Source organism: Balaenoptera borealis, assembly GCF_965194805.1.
Source record: "Balaenoptera borealis genome assembly, chromosome: 1".
NCBI classification, from domain to species: Eukaryota; Metazoa; Chordata; class Mammalia; order Artiodactyla; family Balaenopteridae; genus Balaenoptera; species Balaenoptera borealis.
Window position 1 is genome coordinate 184,460,980 of NC_138860.1, and position 25,896 is coordinate 184,486,875.

General features: G+C 53.3%; 1 protein-coding gene across 4 annotated transcripts in view; it reads left to right on the forward strand.

The window, feature by feature from the left end:
• Window positions 1-25,896, forward strand: part of DHRS3 (dehydrogenase/reductase 3) — a 40,569-nt gene that overhangs the window by 11,912 nt on the left and 2,761 nt on the right. For 3 of the 4 annotated variants that reach the window (XM_082382275.1, XM_082382277.1, XM_082382278.1), the window contains 4 exons: window positions 19,410-19,553; window positions 20,363-20,482; window positions 20,848-21,086; window positions 25,453-25,578. In XM_082382275.1, the coding sequence (XP_082238401.1) occupies window positions 19,410-19,553; window positions 20,363-20,482; window positions 20,848-21,086; window positions 25,453-25,578 (629 nt within the window). Of the gene's footprint in view, window positions 1-17,259; window positions 17,332-19,409; window positions 19,554-20,362; window positions 20,483-20,847; window positions 21,087-25,452; window positions 25,579-25,896 lie in introns of all 4 variants that reach the window. The other variant, XM_082382276.1, reaches the window with a different exon arrangement.

The following is a 25,896-nucleotide window of genomic DNA, read 5'->3' on the forward strand; positions in this document are numbered from 1 at the left end:
CACTCTTGCAATTCATAATGCCAGCCAGGGCTGCTGGGAGCCAGTGCCTAATCCCTTAAATCCTAAGAGGCCTCCCAGCAACCTGCTGTGTGACCTTGGACAAATAGCCACCTCTCTGGGCTTCCCCCATCTGAAAAACGAAAGTGTGAGGATTCAGTGAAATGACTTCTGTAAACCTCTTAGCTTAGCACCAGAGCATCTGCAAGAAATGATGGCTCCTTGCGGCCAGGGTCGGGGTGGGGAGTATAGTGGACGCCCTCCAGCCCTGGCTCCGCACCTTTTGCTACTGGGCCAGGTGCTCTGCTGGGCACAGGGGCAAAAGGCAAAGAACCCGCTGGCCAGAGTCACCCTGCTTCTGGGATTCTGCAGGAAAAGGAGGATTCTGCCCCTGCCACAGAAGTCCTTGGGAATTTTAGCTCTTGGCCCTTTCTAGAAATCAGTAAGAAGGAATCACTCTCCGCACAGGGAGGGCTCAGAGCCTAGCATCTTCCCTCCCACTGGAGGCCGATGGCCCCTTGCCTCATGGACAGGGGCTGGTCCAATGCAGGCCTTTCTCCAGCCCAGGCACGGAGGCTGGTCAAGACCAGGGCCTCTGCTGCGGTCCCGGCCCACCCCCAAGACAACCACCCAGCTTCCCCATTCGTCATTTTCATCTCTGTGTCCAAGTAGCTCAATTGGTCAGGGTTGGGCTGTGGCGAGGCCAGAGTCATGGGTTACCATGGCAACTCCCCATGCTTGTGGTTGCTTGTTGCCATGTGTCCTCTCCAAAAGACTGTGAGATCCTTGGGAGGCAGGGGCGTGTCCTCTCACTCACCAAGTGTCCTAGGCACCTGGCACAGTAGCTGGCACACAGTAGGTGCTTAATAAATGTTTGTTGCCTGAGTGAAGGCATGACTGAGCCATCATAGCTAGTTAGAGCCCGTGCCTACTGAGCACCTATTGATACTACGTGCCAGCACCTGACATGTAATAAAGTCAGTCCTTTCCCACAGTGAGCTCCAGTGTGAGAACAATTATCATCCTCTTTTTACTGGTCAAGATTCTGAGGGTCAATAACAAGATCACACAGCTTGTGAATGACCAAGTGGGATTTGAACCCAGGGCGACTGCCCTTGAACCAGTGAGTTTCGTTGCCTCTCCGTTAATCATTCTACAGGACAGAATAGATCATGTTGACAGCCCCGAGCAGCGTCAGTGCAGCGCCTGCTTTTAGCTGCCGGCAGTCTAAAATGGGTCAAACGACATTAAGCACAGCACTCACTCCCAGGGGTGAGTCTGGAGGTGTCCTTCAGCTTGGTTTATTGACTCGGGTGACCAGAAGGTCCCTGGGTAGGTCTAACTCCAGGCCTGGCTCCCGGTGCCGTCAGGACTCAGTGTCCCCATAGGCAGGCACTCCCTGTGCTGGGGCTGCTTACGTCTGCCCCATGCTGCCTTAAACCCCCAGCTCCCAGTCAAGTGGGGAGCGGGCAGACCCGTGTCCTCCCCGCAGCATTTCCCAAGGCTCCAGGAATTGAGTCTCCCTGGCTGTGACTGGGTTGGGCTGAAGCAATCGCTGGCAGTGGTGCAGTCACTGGCTGGCTGGCTGTGGGTCTCAGGCCTGACTCTGAACCAGGAGTGTACCGGCCCCAGCCAAGCCACAGTGTGTGAAAATGGCAAGGTGGGCTTCTGTGGGGGAAATTGGGCTGCTATTACCAAGGAGCAAGGGGGTCAGGAGCAGACGTATAGTACTCCGTCTTGTAGAGGGACCAATCCAGTTTTGTCATCTCAGGCAGAAACTTCCAGGAGCTCCAGGCCTCTCTTAGCCGGTCCTCCCAGGTCTAGTCCTGCAGACCTTATCAGGTCATTTACTGACACCAACTAAAAAGACAGAATAGACTTTTCCGGCTTGAGCTGGAAGCTGTTTGCCCTTAGGGAGTTTGTACTTCAAAGAGGCAACTTGAGCAGCCACTTAAGGTGGTCTAGCAGGTTGTCAACAGACTTTCTTTGTAACTTTTTCCAGAAGATTTAAGGCCACTGGATAGAAGAGTAAAGGAAGCCCCTCTGCTAGGTCACTGTTAATACTGATGCTTCCCTGGGTGTGAGAAGCCAGCTCTCTGATGCAGGGTCCTTCCAAGGTGGGAGGAAGAGTCTCTGGGTGCCTCTAGAGCTCCCAGGGCCTGGGGGACACAGTCAAGCCCAGCTGGCCAGCCCAGCACGCTCTGACCTCTCACAGGCCCTGTAGCAGGTCATCATGGGGAGCTGGGACCAGCGTGACCATAAAGGGTAGTGTGACCTTCCTGCAGGCAGGCAGTCCTGCCAGACACACCCACGTGCAGTCAGGCCACCCTTGGCTCCCACATGCCATGTCCGCATGTCTCACATGGCAAAGGGGGCAGTCTCGCCTCACCTCTCCAGGCCACTTCCCTGTGAACCCGCAGTAGAAGTGGTGGGGGTCCTCCAGGCCCACCAGGAGCATGGGGAAGTGTGGGCTGGGAACACTGTGTGCCCTCAGGGCTCACGCCTCCTTGGCTGGCTGACCAGTTGTCCTGGTTTGGGGGCCACCTCTTGAGCCTTCATGTTGGCAGGTGTGTGTGTGTATGTATGTGTGCGTGCATGTGTGTGTGTGTGTGTGTGTGTGTGTGTGCACCCATGTCTAGTTTTATTTCTTTCTCAAGGAGCCAGTATACAATTGTGATTCAGATTTTGAGCTCAGGAGTCAACAAACCAAAATTCATATGCTGGCTCTTCCACTCCCTTGCTGAGTGGCCCTAGGCAAGTTACTAGACCTCTCTGAGCCTCAGATTCCTCATCTGTAAAATGAGATCTCAGTGAGATACTGTATGGCAAGTCCTGGCCATGCTGGTGAGGCTATGGATCGTGTTTGACGGTCCACTGCAACCCCTCTCGTGCACTCTCTGCAAAAGCCTCTGGGGCATATCTTTATGACAGAGAGCTCGATTTAAGTGATGCCGATAGGTTAGTGTGGGGAGGGGTGCTGTGCCACTGAGAGCCCACAGGCTTTGGAGAGACAGATTCGGGTTTCAGTCCCAGCCCTCAGGAACCTCTCTGCCCGAGCTTCCCATGGCTGCCTTAATACACACCACACACTCAGTGGCTTAAAACAGCACACGTTTATTCTCTCACAGTTCTGGAGGTCAGATGTCCAACACGGTCTCACTGGGCTAAAATCAAGGTGTCAGGGTTATGTTCCCTCTGGAGGCTCTAGGGGAGAATCCATTTCCTTGCCCTTCCCAGCTTCTAGAGGCGCCTACATTCCTTGGCTTGTGGCCCCTTCCTCCATCCTCAAAGCCAGGAGCATTGCATCACCCTGACCTGGCTTCCACGGTCACATCTCCCTCTCTCTTCTGTCTCCTTTTGCCGCTTCTCAGGCCCCTTGTTATTATACTGGGCTCACCTAGATAATCCAGTACAGTCTTTCTATTTTAAAGTCAGGTGATTAGCAAATTTAATTCCATCTGCAACCTTAAATCCGCTCTCCCATGTAAGTTAACATAGTCACAGGTTCTGGGGATTAGGACATGGGTGTCCCGGGGGAGGCCATTATTCTGCTAGCCACACTCTCAGCCTCAGTTTTCTCATCTATAATGTGACAATGCCAGTCCCAACCTCCCAAGGCCATTGGGAGGAGTCCAGAAGACTGTCGAACATGCCAGCCAGGGGCTCAGAAAATGCTGGTTGGATCTGCCCTGAACACAGGCTGAATGCAAAACTGTGTTCCAGGTGCCACCCAGAGTCACCAGGCATGGAAGATGTCACAGTCCCTGCCACAGAGCGGCTGGCATTGTGGCTAGGGCAGTAGAGTGTCTTCTGTAGGGTTTGTCCTTGGAGAGCAAAACAGAACAGGGGACTTGAATTGACCCCACACTGGGTTGGCAGCTGCTCCAGAGAAAAGAAAACTCTGGGTCATCCCGGAAGGCTTCTTACGGGGGTAGATTTGACAGTACGGAAAGGTGTGCAGGGGGCTCTCCTAGGTCATAGGGCCAAAGTGGGCATTGCAGGAGAAAAATACACAGCGTTCTGGGTCCCATCTTCGGTCTAGCTGGGAAAAAGGACCCATGGCTCTCAGTGACACCGCAGTGTGATGGGTACTCTAACGGAGCGGGATGCAGTTCGGAGCACAGGGCAGGGTTTCCAATCAGTCTGTGCCATTGTTAAAAAAGCTCTTCCTACACACTAAGTGATTTACAGGGACAATCTGATGTGCTCCTTGGAGCAAGCTAGTGAGGGAGGAGCTATGACTGTCCCCATTTTAAAAATGAGAAAACTAAGGCTCACAGAGGTTAAATACTTGCCTAACAGCACACACAGTCGTGGGATCTGAATCCGGGCAGTCCAGCTTCTGTGGAAGGAAGGCTGGCAATGGCTAGGACCAGGGTCTAAGGTGAGGCATCAACAATGAGGTGGAGGCCACAGAAAGAGAACATTCCAGGCAGAGGGGAAGAGCACATCTGGAAAATGGGAGATGAGAGACCCTGGCCTGGCCAGAACAGAAGTGTGAGCGGAGAATGGTGGGAGATGGGCAGGGCAGAGCTCATAGCGCTTGGTGGCCGTCGGGTGGAATTGGGACTTCTAGAAGAGCGCTAGGGAACCACAGAAGGGTTTCTACAGGGTGCATGACCAGACTGGGGTAACGGCAGGTGAGGGAAGCCTGAATTTCCAGCAGAATTCTCTCATGTTGGAGGGCTGGGGCGCTCTCTGAGGACCGCTGAAATCCATTATTCTGCAGGGCTGGTGCTAAAGGGAAACCCCGCCTCGCCTGGCTTCCTGGGCCGAGGCCCATGTGGCTTTGCTCTCAGCATCCTGGCCTTTGCAGGATGTGCTGACCAGGTCATTTCCCGTTGCAATGTCCTGTCACTTCCCCTGAATCCCCCAGCCCTCCAGGGCCAGATCCCCAGCCTGATAGTACGACGCCAGCCAGCCGGAAGGGTCAACCCCATACCGTTTGACCTTCGTCCAGCAGAGATTAAACTGATTCCTAATTAACAGCCTGTAGGATAGACAGTTACCTTGGTACAGCCTGCAAGTAATTTAAAGCTTGTCTTCAGGAGGCCGGTCCATAAATAATGCTTAATTAGCTGAAGGTTTCCCTGGGACACACCAGCTCAAGGGCCTCTGAACTTCAGGTTGGGGTGGGAAGGGGATGCTGAAAGAGTTACCCCCATAAAAAAAAGCTGTCTTTCTTTACCCAAAACAACAGCTATATTCTCATCTTCGCCAGCAGCTCCCAGAAGTGGTGCCAGGGTCCCAGCTCAGCCGCTTCCTGGCTGTGCCCTTGACATTTCCAGGACCTTAGTGCCTCATCTCTAAAGTGGGCCCCAGCTCAGGTCCACAGCCCCTTGAGGACTTGCCTAAATGTATGGGTCGAATTAAGGGGGGGAAAAAGGATTTTAGAGCTTTTTGGATTTTGGAAGTGAGGCTAAGGGGTTGTGGGCCTCACTATAGCACCTTTGAGAAGCTCCTGAATAAATGCTGACCGTGGCAATGACCGTTACATGGCTACTGTTGCCCCTAAATCTAATATGCCTCCGTATTGCCTGCTTTTGCTTTTTGCATGTGTCCATTGGGTGCACAGACAGCCCTTAACTAGCTAGCTGTTGTCAGCTGTCTGTTTGGGATGTGTTGTCCATTCTACAGCAGGGAGTGACTTGGTTGGAGCAAGTTTCCTGCAGCCCAGGGAAGGCGTGGAAGGCCCGAGAGCCCACATTTTGTCCCCCACCCTGGGTACTGCTACTAAGCACTCTCTGTGTATGATCGCCCTGCCCAGCTTCCTGGGTGTGCGACCCAAGCTGTCACACACGACCCCTCGCTCAGAAGCGCCCTGTACTTGTCAATGCCCTGCTGTCGCCATTGTGAAATTCTCAATAATTTTTCAACTAGCGGCTGCACATTTTCCTTTGTCACGGGCCCAGCGAGTGATGTGGCTGGTCCTCGTGACAGCCATACTGCCTGGCTCGTCAACTTTATCCCTCCCAAGATCCTCTCCAGGGATGTTACCATCCGTTTCACGGGGGAGGCAAAATGATTTCATTCATTCACTCACGTATTCCCCAGGCACCTGATGACCAAGCCAAGTGCTGGGAACACATGGTGAGCCTACATTCTAGAGTGTGTGTGCACTGGGGGAAGGGGACAGACAATAAACAAGCAAACAAATAACTTAAAATTTCAGATAGTGACACAATGTTGGAAAGACAATAAAACAGGGTGATGTGAGGGAGAGGGACTTAAATATTAACTTCAGTGAAAGGGAAGCTGGAATGGGCTCTGGTGTTATAAGCTGGGTTCTTGGCGTGCTTTTTAAAGATCTGGGGTCATTCTAGGTTCCCCAACTCCTAAAAGGACTTGAGTTAGTGGGGTCCAAGTAGGGGAGCCACTGTAGGGGCTCCTGGGGCGCCGGGGACTATTTACCCATATGTTCCCATAGCCCCAGCTTCTCACAGTAAACACAGAAGGCTGAGTTTGGGGGGCTGGGCGGGGAAGGAGAGGGCTGGCCCCGATTTCTCTGAGCGCCTCCAAGTTCTCACAGGCCAGGCCCCTGCACCTGAGGCTTCTAACCAGCCGTGGCAGCCTGGTCAGGGTTTCTTGTACTTTTGACCTTCCCCACACCAGCAGAGGGAAGCCAGTTTCAAACCTCCCCACTTCCCCGGTGGGAGATGGTGAAGCCCAGAGATGCCAAGTGACTCATCCAAAAGTCACACAGCAAATCAACTCCAGAGCAGAGTGCTGGTCGGCCTGGCCCCAGTCAGGCGGATTTCCATTCCCAAGGGCAGTTCAGAGCCTGGGGCTGCCAAGGGTAGGCAGTCCAGGGCCGCTCTGGGAGCTCTCTGGAAGAAAGAGTAGCCCCCTGCCCTGTGGAGTTGGGGAGTGGCTGGTGGGCTGCCACCGGGACACTTTGGCACCCGCTTCCACCTGGAAAAAGGGCCTCCAGCGCCCCTGGCTTCGGTGAAGAGGAATGAGTTTCCCAGAAAGCCGAGTGCAAAGGCAGGCACTTCCCCAGTCTGTTGGGCAGAAAGCCCAAAGCTAACCCCAGAGGCCCAACTCTCGGGTTTGGGGGCCCCCTGGGGAGGCAGGGGATGGGGTGCCTAGTGGAGAGGCTGACCCCGGGTGAGTGGAAGCTGCCAGGCTCCAGGGGTGCTCCGGAGGAGGGAGGCCGCGCTCCAGCTGGGCCGGTGCCCGCCCGGGGGGCGGCGGAGGAGGCGGCGGCAAGGTTCACGCTGCGGCCAGCAGACTGGCTGCGTGTTGCAATGTCTGGTGGCGTTTGCAGCATCCTGTCCGTGTGTGCAGCTGGGGTAACCTCGGGCCGGCGCGGAGGAGCGTGTGTGGCTCTCAGGCCGCGCGGCCTGGAGGCTGCTGGCACCTTGCATCTCATTTACAGCTCCGGGTTCAGCCGCAGGTCAGCGGCACGGGTGACATCACGGCGTTTGTTTACCGCTTTACCGCTCGGCCGGAGGGAGGAAGCGCGGGCGGTCCCCGCAGAGGGAGGGGATCCTTTCCACCCCCCGCTCCCCCCCGGCGCCCCCCGCGCCCCCCGCGTCCGACCCCGACCTGGCCCCCGCCCCGCCCCCCCCGTGGCCTCCCCCCCTCGCCCCGCCCCCTCCCCATGCACACCCCGCCCCCAGCCCCACTCTCCTCCCCGCTGCCCTTTCCCCTTCTTCATCCCCAGCCCCATCCCCAACACGACGCCCCTCCTCACCCTCCCGAGACCCCACCTGTGAAGCCCCTCCTCATCCCGGCACCTCCGGCCACAGCCCCGCCCACACCCTCCCCCATCTACCTCCCCCCCGCTTCCCCTACCCCTTCCACCCCTTTCCCGTCCGCCCAATGGGAACCCGGCCGAATCCCCACATGGGACTCCAGCCCAGTCCCACCCCAGCCCCTCGCGGGACCACCGCAGGACCCCACCCGCCGCCCGCCCGTCCCTGGGCCCATTTTCAGAAGGACTTCCGGGAGCCTCCTGCCAGATCCGTTGAGGTTTCCCCCGGCGACTCCTCCTGCCACCCCCTCACCCCATCATGTGAGCGGCGACCCGCCTCCCTGCACGGAGCGGGCTGCGATGCCCGGCCACTTTGTTATTGGAAACTGGTGTGTTTACCCGGGCACGCTAGGTGGGTAGCTGGCCTGCTTGGCCCGAATCCAGGCACCCTCCACCTGGAACTCTCTCCTCCCTCACCGCCCCGCCCCTCCCTCCGCTTAGGCTGAGTGTTCTGGAAGCTGAAGGGACCTGGGGAATCTAAGTCAGGATCTTTCTCGTCCTCCATACCTGGAACTTGCCAAAGCCCGCCTTCCCAGGAGAGGGAGGCTCAGGGGCTCAGTTATGGCAACTCTGTTCTTCCCTTTTCTCAGGCCAAACCCTTTAGGGCCCTCTTGGCACCCCTTTTCCTCTGAATCCATCCTCCTCCATCACCTCCACCCAAGTGCCCCAGCCCCATTCACCTCCACCTATCACATCGGTCTCCTGTGGGTGCAGCAGGGCCCTCGTCCGCCTCCCTGGTTCCCGCCCCCATTCCAAACCCCCAGTGCTGCGATCAGAACTCGTTCCAGAATCCAAGTAGAGCCGTCCTTTCTCTGTTCACAACCCTCCGAAGGACTTCCATCTCACTGGGAATAGAATTCAAAGCCCACCCCCCGCCCCTGGCTACAGCCCCTAACCTCACGTCTGGGGCTGATCCCACTCAGCTCTTCCACTTGGCCTCCTTGCTGTCCCCTGAACACACCAAGCTCATTCCTACCCCCGGGCCTTTGCACTGGCTGTTCCCTCTGCCTGGAATGCTCCTTCCCCAGATGTCTGCATGGCTTCCTCCTTCACCTCCCTTAAGTCTCTACCCAAATCAGAGAGGCTTTCCCTGTCCCCAATCACCATCTAAATATCACTCCCACCACACAATCACTCTATCCAGCCTCCCTACAAAGCTTCCTGTTCCTTCCATGCACTTTTTGCCACCTTTATATATTATATATTTTATATATAATATATAATTTTATATTATATATTATATATATTATAATATATATTTATACATATATTTATATATATATTTATATATTATATGGTCAATCGTTTATTGTCCATTGGCCCCCATCTTCCCCATACACACATGAAAGCAAACTCCAGGAGAGTGGGATGAATTTATTTCCTATTGTATTCCGGGGCCTCCAACCGTGTCTGGCAATCCAGTCACCACCCAATAAATACTCCTTGAATGAGTGAGTGAACGAACAAATGAGTGAATGAGGCAGGACAGGGAGTAGTCAGAGAGCTTGGCTTTGGAGTCCGGGTTCAAGTGTTGCTTTGAAACTTCTGGCTGTACAGCCTGCACGGGTTACTCAGCCTGTCTGAGCACTGGACTTTCGGTCCCATTTCTCAGGATGGTAATACTGAAGGCCTGCACCAGGCTGGAGAGTGGTCTGCAAATGCTGCCTCTCCTCTCCCCTCCTCGGTAACCCCACCTCAAGGTCACCTGGAGTTCTCCATCAGAAGGTCAAGAGGGAGGAACTGGGGCAATGGTCATGGGGCTTCAGCTAGTGACTCTGGCCCGAATTTCCCCACGCCTGTGTTTTGCCAAGGGTGGTCTGAGGACAGACAGGGAGAGGCACAGCCCTTGAGTTTCTGGCTGGAAGTGAGAAGTTGTTCTGCTTTCCCATAGAGTCAGCCTTTGAGATGGTTTCCTTGGAGGGTTTTTCCAGCGGTCTTAGAAGCAGAAATGTTCCCAAGAATCACACTCAAGTATGAGATGGGACTTAGATGAGTTGTCACACTTGGTTTCCGAGCTGTAGCTCTTGGCAGGTAGTGGTATTAGGTTTTGAGGGGGAGGCGCCCTCTGTCCTCGGGGACGTGAGGCGTTCATCACGGAGGGAGACGTGTGTCTCAGCGACTGAAAAAGAAGAGATCTGGGAAGTTAAAAAAGCAGGGAGGGCTTCCCTGGTGGCGCAGTGGTTGAGAGTCTGCCTGCCAATGCAGGGGACACGGGTTCGAGCCCTGGTCTGGGAGGATCCCACACGCCGCGGAGTAACTGGGCCCGTGAGCCACAACTACTGAGCCTGCGCGTCTGGAGCCTGTGCTCCGCAGCAAGAGAGGCCGCGACAGTAAGAGGCCCGTGCACCACAGTGAGGAGTGGCCCCCGCTTGCCACAACTGGAGAAAGCCCTCGCACAGAAACGAAGACCCAACACAGCCAAAAATAAATTAATTAATTAATAAAAAAAAGAAGCAGGGACATGCACACGGATGTTTATAGCAGCTTTATTCCTAATCGCCAAAACTTGCAACCAAAAAGTCCTTCAGTAAGGGAATGGATAAATAAACTGTGGAACATTCAGGCGATGGGATATTATTCAGCACCGAAAAGAAATGAACCATCAAGCCATGAAAAGACACAGAAGAACCTTAAATGCATATTACTAAGTGAAAGAAGCCAGTCTGAAAAGGCTACATCCTGGATGATTCCAACTATATGCCATTCTGGAAAAGGCCAAACTATGGAAACAGTAAAAAGATCAGTGGTTGCCAGGGGTCGGAGGAAAGGAGGGAAACCCTAGAGGATCTTTAGGGCAGTGAAACTACTCTCTCCGGTACTACAGTGGTGGATACACGTCATTATACATTTGCCGAAACCCATAGAAGGTACAACAGCAAAAGTGAACCCTAATGTAAAGTATGGACTTTGGGAGATAATGATGTGTCAATGTAGGTTCATCAGCTGTGACACATGTACCACTCCGGAGAGGGATGTTGATAGCGGGGCGGCTGTGCGTGTGGCAGCGGCACGAGTTCAATGGAAACCCTGTCCCTTCTGCTCACAATTGCTATGATTTAAAACTGCTCTAAAAAACAAAGACTATTAATAAAAAATTATTTTTAAAAAGCAGGGATAGTGTTGGGGAGTGAATATCTGGGGGGTCAGGAGGACTTTACATGAAGGCCTCTCGGGTAAAGAGACATTTGAGCAGAACCTGTAAGAAGAGAGGGTGTGGGGAGAGGGCCACTTGGGCGAAGAGGACAGAGAACAGCTGGTGTGAAGGCCCTGAGGTAGAAGTGGGCTGGGGGGTTATGCAAGCAAGGAGACCAACGTGGTGGAGACCAGTCAGCCCTGTGAGGGGAAGAGCTGCGGGCAGAGAGACGGGAGCACGTCGGAGCGGGAGAGGCTTGTGGTCATGGTAACCACTGTAAATTTCACTCTGGGTGAGATGGGAGCCACTGGGAGTTGTAAGCAGAGTGACAAGGTCTGACTTACGTTGTAGAAGGATCTCTCTGGCTACTTTGTTGAGAATAGACCGAGGCAGGGGCGGGGGCACTGGGGCAAAGGTCAAAGCTGAGAGATCACTTTGGGCCACGGCTGTGGTCCAGGTGAGGGATGATGGGGGCTGGGCCCAGAGTGGTAGCAGTGGAGGAGGTGACGGAACCAAAGATGCTCCTGGCATACGCCCAACCACCCACCCTGGGCACCATGCCAACCTGCGCTCTAAAGGCCACCAGTATCCTTGCAATGGGGCGAGGATCATCCCTGTCACCCATTCAGCAAATACTCGGTCAGCAAGACCAGGCACTGTACCAGGACGGGGTGGCGTCTTTCCTTCTTTCCCCAGGATGTGGATGCCTCGCTGTCCAGTCCTCGTCCCATGGCATGTGGGACACCCGTGCAATGAATGGATCCATCCTTTTGCAGGGTCCCTTTGCTCCTGCAGGTGAAGGACAGAGGCGGAGGGCACAGGATGTCTGCGTGGCATCAGACCACGCAGGTTGGAGTTTCAGCTCTGCCACCCGCCAGCTGAGTAACTTTGGGTATATCGAATAGCCCCCTGTGCCTCGGTTTTCTCGAGTATGAAATGGGTACAATATCCCCCTCCTAGAGCTGCCAGAGGACGAGGTGAGAGACCGCAGCAGGTGTCGAGCTCAGTGCAGGCAGGTAGCGAGCACTCGTGGTCATCCCTGTGCCTCCTAAGGGACCAGTTCCAGGCTGGACGGCGGCCGGGAGGAAGTCTCTGCAGGCCCCAGGCTGTGGTCAGCGACTTGTGGGAAGAGGACACCGCTGGGCAATCTAATTTGAGGAGCTTCAAAACAATCCTCTCCAACAGCTGAGCCAGCAGTAGCCAGAACATTCTCTGCAGGCCCGGGCAGGGGCCGAGCCTGTGTAATCCGACCACGCGGCTCCGTGGGAGGCCCTGCCTGCCACTCAGGGAGCTCAGCGGTGCAGGAGCGGGAGGGGAAGGCGGGCTCTGGCCGACGTCCCTAAGAGAGAGGCCCCGTGGTGACCCGCTGAGGTCACGGCTCAACAGTGGGACACAGGTAATGAACCTGAGGCTGCTCAAAGGGCAGGGTGCAGACAGGGGTCTGGAAACAGGGCTCCCAGGAGAAAAGGCAGAAAGGAAGTCCAGGAAGGAGACAGCTGGAGACGGTACCCGATCTCTGTCATCAATTGCCTTTTGGAAGAAGAAAGGCTGATGGCTTGTTGGGAATGTGGGAGTGATAGGCCAGCACTCCCAATGGGTGGGAGCTAGAGGCCTCCAACCCGGGTTCATTCCTAGGAAAAAAAAAAAAACAACTTCTGTCCTAAAGAGCAAAGGGCTGTGATCAAGAGTGTTAGCATTCAAACTTTATTCTTTTTTTATAGCAACAGAATCTTTGTAGAAATGACTACTATAGAAGCCCAATGAAAGTGCCACTGCTCTGGATGATGGAGGATGGAGAGCCGGCTTGGGACCCTGTCTACCAAGCCCCCCACCCCTCGGCAGCCCCTGAAGCTCCTCACTGGAGCCCCCAGGGTCCCCAGAGCTCAGCGTGCAAACCTCTCCTCCTAAGAAATCCTCCTAATGGGTGACCCACAGCCTGCTTTGCAGCTGGACGCTTTTGACGCTGGTCTCCCCCTTCCTGGGTTGGGGGTGTGAACAAAGGAGGGTCCTCTAAATCTGGTGGAAGGATGGGAATGGGGAGCTCTCTAAGATTCTGGGGTTCAACCCCGGTCAAGGCTGTGTCCACAGGTGAGGCAAAGAAGCCCCAGCTGGGGTCTTCCAGGCAGCTGTCACCCCCGTGACTCCAGTTTTGTGGAGGACGGCGGGATCTTCTGCGAGTAAGGGGCGATCTATTTCTGTTCCTGGGTTAATAATAATGGTAGAAGTAGTAGTAATAATAAAAATAATAGCTAGCATTTGTCATGTCCTTTCCTCATCCTCCCAACCACCCTTCCAAGTGGATGCTTCATAACCTTAATTTATAGAGAGGTTAAGTGGGTTTTCCAAAGTTTGTGCAAGTGGTGGATCAGAGAATTGAACCAAGGCTGTCTGGCTCCAGAGCCCATGTTCTAGGCTACTCTACTCAAGAGAGAGAGCGGTCTCTTTTAGGAAATGGACAGGGATGTGAAAGAGGAGAAAGCCCAAAATGTAACTTATCCTATAGGCATAGCTACTGAGAGTGTGTATGTCAGTGTCTCAAATATGACCTGCCCGCCCACAGGCATGTCCACTCAGCCCCTCCTTGCTGGCGACCTGCTGTGTATCACACACTCGGTTTTGCTGTCTGCTTGTTCTCATCTGGCCACAGGATAGATTTTTATTCACATCCTCCTGCTGGAGGTGCTGAGCGTGGAGAGCTATGTGCCCTCCAAATTGTGACTTTCCCACCCCTCCCCACCCTGCCGTGGTTTGGGGTCTGGTGGGTATTTTCTTTCCTTCTGAGAAGCCAGCTCAACACCGCTCTGCTCCAGAACATGGAGCCCGTGGGACATGCCTGCCAAAGACCCGCCCAGGGACTTAGATCTTTCCGGGGCTGCCAATTATAAACAGATGCTCCTCCTGGGATCCACCCGGAGGCCACCCGGCTCATGTCCCTGGTGGGACCGTGCGCCACAGCTGAACTCCAGCAATGAACGCCAAGGCCAAGCATTTGTGTGAGCCCCTCTGGGTGAGGAAGGCAAGGCTGGGTGGAGGAAAGGCACTCACTGTTCTTTGATCAGCAGATTTTCCTTGAGGCCTCCTGGGGCCAGTGCCATGAGACAGTGCTCGTTGGCTTTTACTCTGTACCTGGCCCGTGCTGGATGCTGAGGATAGGAGATGACTTCTGACTCCCTGGAGGACCTCCCAAGCTTGTGGAGGAGCTTATTCACAAATAGGCCCAGCACACTCACATCTGTGCACTAGGGGCGGAACAAACAAGGGTTAGTGTTGGCACTCAGGAACATGGGTTCTGAGTCACACTATGCTGCTGCTTATAAGTGGTGTAACCTTGGGCAAGTCATTTCATCTGTCTGCACCTCACCTGTAGAATGGAGAGAGAAATCATACCTACTGGTGGGATTGTGAGTATGAAAGGAGAAAACACTTGGATGTAAAGTGTTCAATAAATGTTAGCCAGTATATAGTGGTGGTGTTATTGTTGTAGGGATGATGGAAGGAGGAGCCAGGGAAGCTTCAGAATTGTGGGGTCATTCAAGCAGGGTTCTGCAGGATGAATAAGAGTCCACAAGTAACCTTGGCATTTAAAACAGAGAAAAACAGTCTGTGCTGGGCACTAGGTAGGGTCACAGTGAACCCAGGATAGGTGAGATTTGGTTCCTGCCCTCCAGGAGAAAGTATGTAGATGTGAAATGGTGAGACAGCACACACAGGGCCAAGTACAGTGTGTAATGAGTGAGTGTAAGCTGGGAACTCTGGAGCCCCAGTGAGCTCCCTCATGCATTCACTCAGCAGTGGGGAGAGACATGCAGATAGTCACCTCACAGTGGATGGGAGCCCCGAAGAGGCAATGCCAGGGACCTGGGAAGCAAGCCAGGGTTGGACCGGCTGTGCTGAGTCACTTGTGTGAAAATGGCCTGTTTTGGAAATGATCTGTGGGAAAGCTTTTATTCTGTCCTCCTTTTTTAAGATCATAAATGATGGTACTTGTCTTTTAGAGGCATTTTTCCTGTATAGACAAGCACAAAGAAGCAAACCTATGATCCCACCCAACACAAGCCCTGTTCTTATGTAGCCTGGTGACGTCCACCAACTTACTACGTTTTTAGAGCTGAAATTATCCTATGTGGGTAATGCTGCACCCTTTTCTCCTGACCATGTTTCCATGGTGTGAACTCTCATCATTCTAATGGCTGCAGAAGAGGGTATATCAAGGGGCTGTGCTGTGATTTTCTCAGGTCTTCTTCTCCGTGGGAAATAATAACAGAAAGCAGGTGCTAAACACTAGGTGGGTGCCAGCTTTTGCATGCTTCATCCCCACAAGACCCCATGAAGAGAGGAGATGGCTTTTCTCCTACTGGGAGAGGGAATCATGGTGAAAAACCTCAGTTCAAATCCCACCTCTGCCCCTTGGTTGCTGTGTGACCTCGGACAAGTTGCTTAGCCTCTCTGAGTTGCAGTTTCCTTAACTATACAACGGGCATAATACAGCGACCACAGAAATGCCCCAGTTTCAACAACGTTCCCCTTTTTATTCTTTATCCCACTTACAGCGGTTTGTGTCCGGCTGTTTTCTCATTCCTTCGCTGTCTCCCTGAGGCAGAGACCATGTCTGTTTTGCTCTCCGTTAAATCCCGCAAAGGCACAGCACCCAGCCCCCTGCAGGCCCTCTGTGCGGTCCTGTCGAGGGGTTGTGGATGTTGAGGGAGATGAAGCTGAGGTCTGGGTGGGAATAAACAGTGGTGTGAGGACTCAGGGGACTTGGGAGCAGAATTCTCAATGCTCAGAAAAATCCCACCGTCCCTTGGGTTTCAGGGGTGCATCTGCGGAAGACAAAGGCTCCGGGTTCAAATCCTGCCCCCGCCACCCACTGAGTGCGACCTTGGACAAGTTAACTCAGGGCCTTTGAGCCAGTGTCCTCAGCCATAAGAAGTGGATCGTGATAGCCTTCAGCTTTGGGGGCTGCTCGGGGGTTCAGGCTCGCTGCGAGGGCAGCTCCGAGGGAGAGGAGGGCGGGACCCCGTGCCTCTGCTGGGAGGCCTGGGAGGCCAGAGGTCTTCACCCCCCTTCCCTCCTCCTCCCCGGGACAGAAGCTCGCCATTTGCCCCCCGAGGGGAGGGGAGGCCAGGGGGTGTCGAGTGCCCCTGAGCTCTTATTTTATAAACTCGGCTTAAGAGTAAATCCCGGGGCCGCTGACCCTCCCCAGCTGCTCCCTGCCCTGGGAGTTGATGCAGAGGAGGCCACGTTGGGTTCCAAGGGCTCATAAATCTGCCCCCTCCCCAGGCTGCTTACCCCACGCTCCTCTCAGCCCCCTGCCTCCCGCCCACCCCATCCTTACCCGCCTTTGGGCACTGGGTGGAACTCCTGTCCTGTCAGCTGTCCGGGGTCACCCCCAGGTGGCTCTGGTGAGAAGCCGCCCAGGCCAGCCTCTGAGCTGTACCTGCCAGGTTCCTAGTCAGTGACTCTGGGTCCCCAGTCTCTGGGGAGAGGGGTCCGGGCAGGGCACTGGAGGAGGAGGAGGGACAGTGGCTGTAGCAGCTCCAACTGGGCAGCTCCCACCCAGGAAGGGCCCCCGTCCCTCCACTCAGCTCTCTCCCTCACCTCCCACCCCCAGTGGCTCAGTTACTGGAAGGCTCCATCAAGGTGACCAGCCCTGGCCTCCCCGTCACCATGGAGACGCACCTGGGTCCCTCCCCAGGGACTCTGAGCATCCACCAAGGGCCGGAGGAAACGCACAGCAGAGCAGAGGCTGCACGCACACGCATACACGCGTGCAGAGAGAGACACATTCACTCAGACACGCACAGAGAGAGACACACAGTGAGGCGCACGCACACCGGCCGGGGCCTCACCTCACAGCTCAGTCCTGGGTGGTTTTGAGGCTCTGGGTGAAAGTCCGGGTCTCGCTGACTCTTGGGCTAAGTAGCCTCTGTGTTGAAGGTTCTGGGACCCTAAATGGCTCAGTCAAGGAAACTGGGCTGATCTCAGCCTCAGAGAGGCTATTTAACCACCTTCCACCCTGTCCCACCTACGGCCATGAACTTTCATTCATTCGCTCAACAAATAGCACTTGCATTGCTGGGCACTGAGATATGAAATGAACAAGGCAGGATCAAGGCCCCCAGGAGCTCCCTGCTCAGAGGGGTGGGGTGAGGAGGACAGAAAGCAAACCCGTCACAGCGTCTGGGGAGAGGTGGGGTCTGTGAGCACAGAGCATGAGGAGGCCAGTCCCCCGGCCCACCAGGGGCATCCTCAACAGACCCCCAAAAGGACACGGCCAAACCTCAGCGTCCCACCTGGGTGTATATATGTGGAAGACAGTGGGGCACAGCCTTCATTTCGCCTCCCTCACCCTAGCTCCTGTTTCCCTCTCCAGGGTGTCCTTCCAGCCATGCAGACCGTGCTGGCATTCCCGGTTCCCTGTCTGCTGGTTTTCTTGTGCTCCCAGGTATCTGGACCCCTGTGCCTTCCAACAAGCCCCTACCCCCACTTTAAGCTTTCCTTCTCTTGTCCAGAAGTTCTCAGAGTCCCGGAGGCTCCTCTCTTATCCTCAGCCAGGCCCTAGGAAACTATGTAAGCCCCAGGGTCCTGTTCCCCATATGAGATGGAGGTGGGATGGGGTTAGGCAGGGACCAGAGTAGGAGAAAGGAGGCCAAGGATTTCCTTCACCTCAGACAGACATACTCGGAAATTAGATGGATGGATGATGGAGTGGGGTGGATGGATGGATGGATGGGTGGATGGATGGATGTGAGGAAGGATGGATGGACAGACAGATGGGGTGACAAGGGAGGATGGAAGGAAACTAGGACGGCAATGACTACCAGGCCAGAGTGAGGTCTGATATGGTGGAAGATGCCTGAACAGATGTTTATCTCTCCTCCATGAAGGGAATCTCTCCAGCGTCTCCTGGAGGAACACATTCTAAGTCTGTTTTTAGTTCAACAGACAAGAAAGTGTCCCTTGGAGCCTGTCTAATTGCAGACCTTTTGCTCTTGAAGGACTTTTGCGGTCGTGGAGGGTGGCTGATGGAATTCTCCCTCGTAAAGCCTTTCCTGTATTTCAAGACTTCAATTAAAATAAATAAACTGGTTGGACAAGGTGGGGTTTTCAAACTGGACTTTCCCAGAGATGTTTCAAGAGTTGAAAGAACACTTTTGTTTTCCTTTAAGAAATATTTCGAAAGTTTTAAAAACTGTAATAAAAAAGTCAAATCCATGGGAGCCACCAACACATTTGTGTGTCCCGCCAGCTAACCCATTTTGTGCCTTTTTTTGGTTATGTGAAAGTTCTGAGATTTCAAGGTAAACAATTGATAAACGGTTATCACCAACAACTACTTATCTGCGTGACTTTTCTCCATACCGAGTCCAGAGCAAAGTACAGAAATCAGTTAGATTCTGGTCTGGTGTGACTGGAGTTAATCCATCACTCCCACTTGAAAATGTTTGCCTTCCCAGCTCAGCCTTTCTGCTCTCATTCGTTGCTTTTAGTGTAAGAAAATATGGAGTTGGACGTGTAATATATTCCTTTTACTGGTTTCACACATGGGGTTTCCGTGTTAGGTTTTATTTTTTAAAGGAGAAATTTCATTGATAATTTTTAAAAGAAAGAGAAGAAACAAAAATAGAAACCCATTAGATTAATCCCCCAGGAGCCTTTTATCTCTTCCTTTCTCTGATTCTCTCCAGCCCCCAGCCTTTCTCCCTCTGTGCTGATTAAGCTGGGTCTCAGGATTCTTAGTTCCCCATCACCCAACCCTGGTTCTTTTTACCAAGAGGGGCCTCTCTGGACCCAACGACGTACCGTGGGAAGGAGTGTCATTCTCCTGTGGGTCAAGGTTGAGAATTAGCCCGACCTCTCTTCTGAGCCTTTTATGGCCAGCCATTCATAAAATTTGTCCAACCCCCTTTAAGGATTCATGTCTTGGTTCTGCCAGGGTCACTTCCTGGCGTAATGAGTCCCACGTTTATTACCTGCGGGGTGAGGTCGTGTTTCCTTCCCCAGAGGAGCCCAGCTGCCTGTCTTCCCGGCCGTCCTTCTGCTGGACCACAGCTGGGTAGAAGGGAAGGCTTTGCTCAGCCTCCAGGCACCTCACGGTCAGAACCTCGCAGCCCATTCATCAGCGGGACTCTAGACCTCAGTGGTGAGAAGGCCAGCTTGTTGCTAGCTCAGAGCATTCTGGAACATTGTACAGAAAGAGTTCTGCTTTTACTTTTAACTAGGTAGGATCATTGGAATTGGGCCGACAGGAGACGTCCTCCTGGAAGCAATACGTAAGAAAGACTCGTGAATCACGCATCCACCAATGGGTCATAAACAGGCTCAGAAACTCTTGGTTACCTTCAGAGTAGGCTCTACGTATCCCTTTAACAAATCATATTGTGACTTTGCATACTCTCTTTGAATGGAATCAGGCAGGCCAGTCCTGGGGCAAATTACATACTGAATTTCTCATGGCAATCATTGAATCACGATGGCTTCCTTAATGACCACGTGTTCAGTACTGCTATTCTCTCCTTCCAGATCGTTCTGTGGGGCCGGACTGAGAAATGTCTGAAGGAGACGACGGAGGAGATTCGGCAGATGGGCACCGAGTGCCACTACTTCATCTGCGATGTGGGCAACCGGGAGGAGGTGTACCAGACGGCCAAAGCTGTCCGGGAGAAGGTGAGCAGCCTGCGAGGGTCCGGCCTCAGCTCTGCCAGACACTGCGGGGGAATGCTGGCCAAAGAGAACATTCTCACGTGGCCTGGGAGAGAGCGTTGCTTATGGCAGAATGGCTATTTTCAGGGCATCTCGGAGGGCTTTCCTATGAAGCTGGCCCAAGTTTTGTGTGCGTGTGCGTGTGTGTGTTGCAGGGGGCAGGGACTAGGGGTATAGGTTGATTACGTAAGAGGACTGATCACCTGTTGTCCCCTTTGGAAGTTTAGATCTTGTGAGTTTCTATCCTAGACCCTGGGGGACAAACGTCCCATTGCCCTCTGGGAAAATCCCCAACTCCAGCCATCTATTTAGACTGAATGCATCACTGAGCTCCAAGAGAGCAGAAACCACCGTTAGATATCTGGCACATGGTAAATGTTAACTATTTTTATGTAACAATAACCTCATTTATTATAGATGTGCTCTGTGCCAGGTACATTATGTGCCATAAATTATTTCTTTTTTCTGCTTTTTTTTTTTTTTTTGCCACACTGCACGGCTTGCAGGATCTTAGTTCCCTGACCGGGGATCGAACCCAGGCCCTCGGCAGTGAAAGTGCAAAGTCCTAACCACTGGACTGCCAGGGAATTCCCAGCCATAAATTATTTCTGATCCCCAGAACGACCCTGGTATGGTTATTAGCCCCATCTTAACAAATCAAGACTGATGCTCAGAGAGGTGACGTGACTTCCCAAGACCAGGTCCCTCCCCTCCAAGTGCAAGCCCCTGGGGCTGCCCTCCCTAACGGCCCCTCGACCCCCTCTTGCCCTCAGGTGGGTGACATCACCATCCTGGTGAACAACGCCGCCGTGGTCCATGGGAAGAGCCTGATGGACAGCGACGATGACGCCCTCCTCAAGTCCCAGCACATCAACACCCTGGGCCAGTTCTGGGTAAGTTCGTCCTGAGCCTGAGCCAGCCCTGGGCATGTCCGTGACATGTTCCTTCCCTCCAGGGATCCTGGGGGCTGTAGGGGAGTGGGGGAGAGGCTCGCCTGGGCTTGGGCTCAGGCCGGGGGGGATGTCCTAGGATAGGGTGGCCGGACAAGACGAATGACCGGCTGCCCCAGGAGGCATCTGGACTTTCTGAAACGTGGGGCTCAGTGCCCTCGGCCCGCACGCCTCCCGTCCCAGGAAAGCCTGGCCGCTGGCGTAGCGTGCTGTGTCCAGGCTGGTCTGTTCTCCCTGAGGGGGGTGGGACAGGGGCTGTTGGAAGGTGTGGCTGCTGCACACTGATCCCCCCACCCACCCACCCTTAGACCACCAAGGCCTTCTTGCCACGGATGCTGGAGCTGCAGAACGGCCATATCGTGTGTCTCAACTCCGTGCTGGCGCTCTCTGCCATCCCCGGCGCCATCGACTACTGCACGTCCAAAGCCTCAGCCTTCGCCTTCATGGAGAGCCTGACCCTGGGGCTGCTGGACTGTCCGGGCGTCAGTGCCACCACCGTGCTTCCCTTCCACACCAGTACCGAGATGTTCCAGGGCATGAGGGTCAGGTCAGTGGCAGGGGACCCCCTCTCCGAGCCAAGTCCCTCCAGCAGATCGGATCAGGGGAAAGACTCATTACACACAAAGAACCAAATTTTAAAATAACCCAGAAACCCTTTATCTCTGGCTTTTTGGTCTCGCACCTGACTCTCCATCTGCAGGGCAGCGGGGTTCTATAGTGGTTTAGGGTCCTGCTTCTCAGGTCAGGGGGCTTGTACAGAGTTCCCATGCTAAATGCATGCAATGGAATACTACCCAACTATAAAAAGGGGACCAAGTATTGGTAAACGAACAATGTGGATGAAACTCAAATGTTGAATGAAAGAAACCAGAGACATAAAAGTGCATTCTGCATGATTCCATTTGTCTGAAGTTCTACAACAGGCAAAACTGGACCGAGGTGATAGAAATCAGAACAGTGGTCACCCCAAGAGGAGTGGGGACATAGCCTGGCAGAGAGCCCCAGGGAACCTTCTAGGCTTTTAGAAATGTTCTCTCTTCTTGATTTGAGTGGGGGTTACATAGGTAAAATTTTTACATAGGTAAAAATTGATCATGCTGGACACAAGATTTATGCCTTTTATCGTATGCAAATTATAGCTCAGTTTAAAGAAATACCGAAGCCCACCCACCCCTCCTCCGGGCCACTTAAATCAACGGGAACGGGAACCACTGGTTTAGAGCTCGTGCTTTGTAGCCAGGCCCCTGGGCTGTGTGTGACCTTGAGCCCCATTAGTTCCCGCTCCTGCCTCTGATGCTAATCTGTAGAATGGGATGATGGGAATGTCTACCCTTAGGGTTCTGTGATAGGGATAAAATGGGGTCTAGCATGCAACACCGTATGTGCTACATACTAAGTGCCCAGTAAATGGTGCTATAACGATGTGCGCTTGTGAAGGGGCACAAGGTTATAGATAAATGAAAATGTGGAATCATCCAAAAACTATTTTCCTTGTTTTTTGCAATGCAACGTATAATGATAATCTTGCTTTCTAAATGATATGCATCAGCTTCTTCCAAACATGAGGATAGCGTGGAAGTGTCATTGTGAGAATTTCCTGAGAGAGTGGAAGGCATGTGGCCTAGTGCATCCGGATGGGAATCACTCAGAACACCTTAGTGATTATCACTGAGTCTGGTTTTGCTATCAAGAATCAAAACACCTGGTTTTGCAGACTCACAGATATAGAGAACAGACTTGTGGTTGCCAAGGGGGAGGCGGGGCAGGGAAGGGAAGGAATGGGAGTTTGGGATTAGCAGAGGCAAACTATTATATATAGGATGGATAAACAACAAGGTCCTACTGTATAGCACAGGGAACTATATTCAGTATCCTGTGACAAACCGTAATGGAAAAGAATATATATGTGTGTGTGTGTGTATATATAGAGAGATATATATATATGTATAACTGAGTCACTTAGCTGTACAGCAGAAATTCACACAATATTTTAAATCAACTATACTTCAATAAAATTAAAAAAAAAAACAAAACTCCCTGTTTGGAATCACACCCCAGCTACTGAATGGTGGCGAAATCTTGAACCAGTTTTGTTACCACTCTGAGCTTTACTTTGCTCATCTGTCAAACAGTGAAAATAATACTTACCTCATAGGATTATTGAGAGAATTAGAAATAACACATGTAACGTATCTAGTGCCAAGCCCGGGGCATATGAGACGCTCAGTAACGAACTGCTGCTCTTATTATTTTTACTAACAATAAACATCTTCATAAGTGCATAAGTTACAAATCTTCCTAGCACACTTCAGTCATCACAGATGTATATATTTCCACCTGACTTATACGCAAATTATCATAGATTCTGAATTTAGAGGAGGCTGGATTAATAACTATTAATGTTCCATGTTGGTTTTTTCCCCCCATGATGGTTTGGTGTCTTTTCCTCTGGGTATACAGGAAGTGCTCAAACAATGCATGTTGGATGGAAGTGCAGCAGTGGCGACCCGTGGTTCTAATTGGATGCCCTGAAGTGAGCAGGACATTCACAGACCTCGCACCCCTGTGCCTGTTTCGCCTTCTGGCATAGTTTCCTCTCCATCACTTTAAGAAGGAAATCCAAGGACTCCCCCAGATCATTTTTCCACAGTGGCTCAGAATGTGGGCCCAAACTGCGGGGGCCTAATCCCAGCTCTGTGTGACCTTGGGCAAATTACTTCGTTTTCCTGTGCCTCGGTTTCCTTGTCTGTAAGAAGGGATTGATCATGGTACCTTGACCTCACAGGCTAGATGAGCTCCTGTGTGTGAATCAACTAACCAGCTGGCAAGTAGTAAGCACTAGGTGAAGGTTAGTTACCTGTGGATTGCAGGTGAGCCCCGAGGGCTTGGGAGAAGAGCAGTAAAATGTTGATTGGTACCTAACCAACTCCCATTTCTTGAAAGAAGAAAGAAAGAAAAGCATTGGCTTCCTCTCCAACCATACTTAGCAGCTTCCCAGGGTTGGGGGTGGGAGACATGTTTAGGGCAAAACTGATGGGTTTTCTGGCAAGAGTGGCCGTATAGGTGGGTGCTGGTGTTTGTAAATTGCTCTTTGCTGATCTTCTTTATGTTCCAGCCACACCAGACACTTTACAAACGCTTCTGCGTTTGACCCTCCACAACCCTGCGAGAGCTCTTATCCCCATTTCTCAGATGAGGAAAGTGAGGCTCTGAGAAGCAAAGTTACTTGCCCAAGAGGACACAGATAGAAGTTGGCTGAGCATGCTCTTTCAAGGGGTTTGTGCAGCCTCTGTGGGAGTTCGTAGCTCTGCCGGTTCCCCGGGTGCCCACCCCACACGCCACAGAGGGAAAAGAGAAAGCCCCACCAGCGGGCGTGTGTGAGGCTTCCCCTCTGTCAGGTTCTCCCCCAGGGATCTTACCAGGAAGGGCCCCCTGAGCCCACGGAGCTTGGTCTGCCCATCCTGTCTTCCCGTCCCCCCAGCAGCGGCACTGGCCCAGGTGGGGGCTGGAAACCCACACGGTCCACCGTGTCTGTGGGGCTCCAGCGTCACGAGCCGCCTCACGCGTCCATCTCCGCAGGACCCTGAGGCCAGCCCTTCCAGACTGCAGGGTCGTGGGCATCCTGGCAGCCCGTCGTGATGGCAAAGGAAGCCAAGGGTTGGGGGCGAGCCCCGTGGACTCTCTGAGGCCAGCCGAGCCCGCGCTGGGGGCCCAGGAGTTGCCTTTCTCTCAGGGTGACATCATCCCCAGGTGACTTATCACCCTCGATCCTCCTGGTGCCGGAGGAGCTCACCAGCCCTTTGTGGGACTGAGGTCAGAGCCAGCTGCATCAGTCCTGCACCTATAGGCCCAGGAGCTGTGGGACAAGCAGCAAGCGAGGGACAGGGGAGACAGAGCACGGGCCTGGGGCTCCTGCCGGCCTGGTTTGAATCCCCAGTCCCCACCACCTCCCCAGAGCCTCGGCTTCCTTCTCTGGCAGTTGGAGCAAATGATGCCTGTTGATCACTCAGCACAGGCCTGGCGCTTAGGAAGCGTCATCCCTGTACGGGTCTCAGGTCAGATGTCTCTGAACAGGCATGAGAAACCCCTGATGTTTGCTTATTCAGCCATTCATTCATTTATCAACCCCATGGAAACACCCTGTAGATGTTTGAATGAATCGGTGAGTGTATCCACGAATCAGGGAAAGAGTGAGTAAACCAGCAAGTGGTAGGGGAATGCCACATCGTTCAGTGTCTACCCACTCAGCAAGCATTTATTGAGCACCTACTATATCCCAGACACTGCACACAGGGCATACAGCAGGGAGCAAGACCCACCAGACTTCTGCCCTTGGGGAACTCACAGGCTGATCGGGGAGACAGGCCATTCACAGGAAACAAGCGGACAGGCAAGGCCATTCTCGATTCAGTCAAGGCAATTATCAGGGGGACGAGATTAGAGGCCACTCTGAGTGGACGGGAGGAAGGAGCCAGGTTGATGGGACAGCTGAGATGGGAAAGATCTTAAGTGACAGGGCTGGCCACGATCGCTGGGGCAGAGTGAGAAGGAGGAGAGGTGGGACCCAGAGTGGGTAGGACTGAAGACAGAGCAAGGGGCCCTGGAGGGCTTTAGCAGGGCAGGACGGGATGTGAGTGAGGTTTGGGAGAGCCCTCTGCAGTGCTCTGAGAGTGGGTCCCAGGTGGGTGGGTGGGCTAGAAGCCCTCAATTCTCAAGGGAAGACTCGCTGGGAGGAGTGAGAGGATGAGGAGCTCCTGACACATCCCGGGCGGCAGGGAGAGTGTTCCAAACAGGTCTCAAGTCTCCCACACAGGAGAAGCCAAAGGGATGACCCTGACATGTTAGCCACAGGGGTTTTCAGCAGAAGCGCTCGCTTCTCAGGGGAAACCCACGCTGTCTCTTCCTGCCTGCAGGTTCCCCAACCTCTTCCCGCCGCTGAAGCCGGAGACCGTGGCCCGGAGGACGGTGGAAGCCGTGCAGCTCAATCAGGCCCTCCTCCTGCTCCCGTGGACGATGCACGCCCTCATTATCTTGAAAAGGTATGGGGCTGGGGGAGGAAGCTCTGGGTCAGGCTCATGCTGGCCATTTCCCCTTCTCCCAGTGGACCCTGGTGGGGAAGAGGCCTCAGGCAACAGAAAGTACCCAGGTGATTGATTAGTCATGTCTGCTGTGGGCGTGAAAATGAGAGCCGTGGCATGTGTGCCATGGATATACTATCCTTACTATGGAGTGGTGGTTCTCAAACTTGTTGGTCTCGAGAACCCTTTACAATCTTAAAAATTATTGAAGAACCCAAAGTGCTTTTATCTATGTGAGTTGTATCTATTGTATTAGAAATTAAAACTGAGAAAAAATTT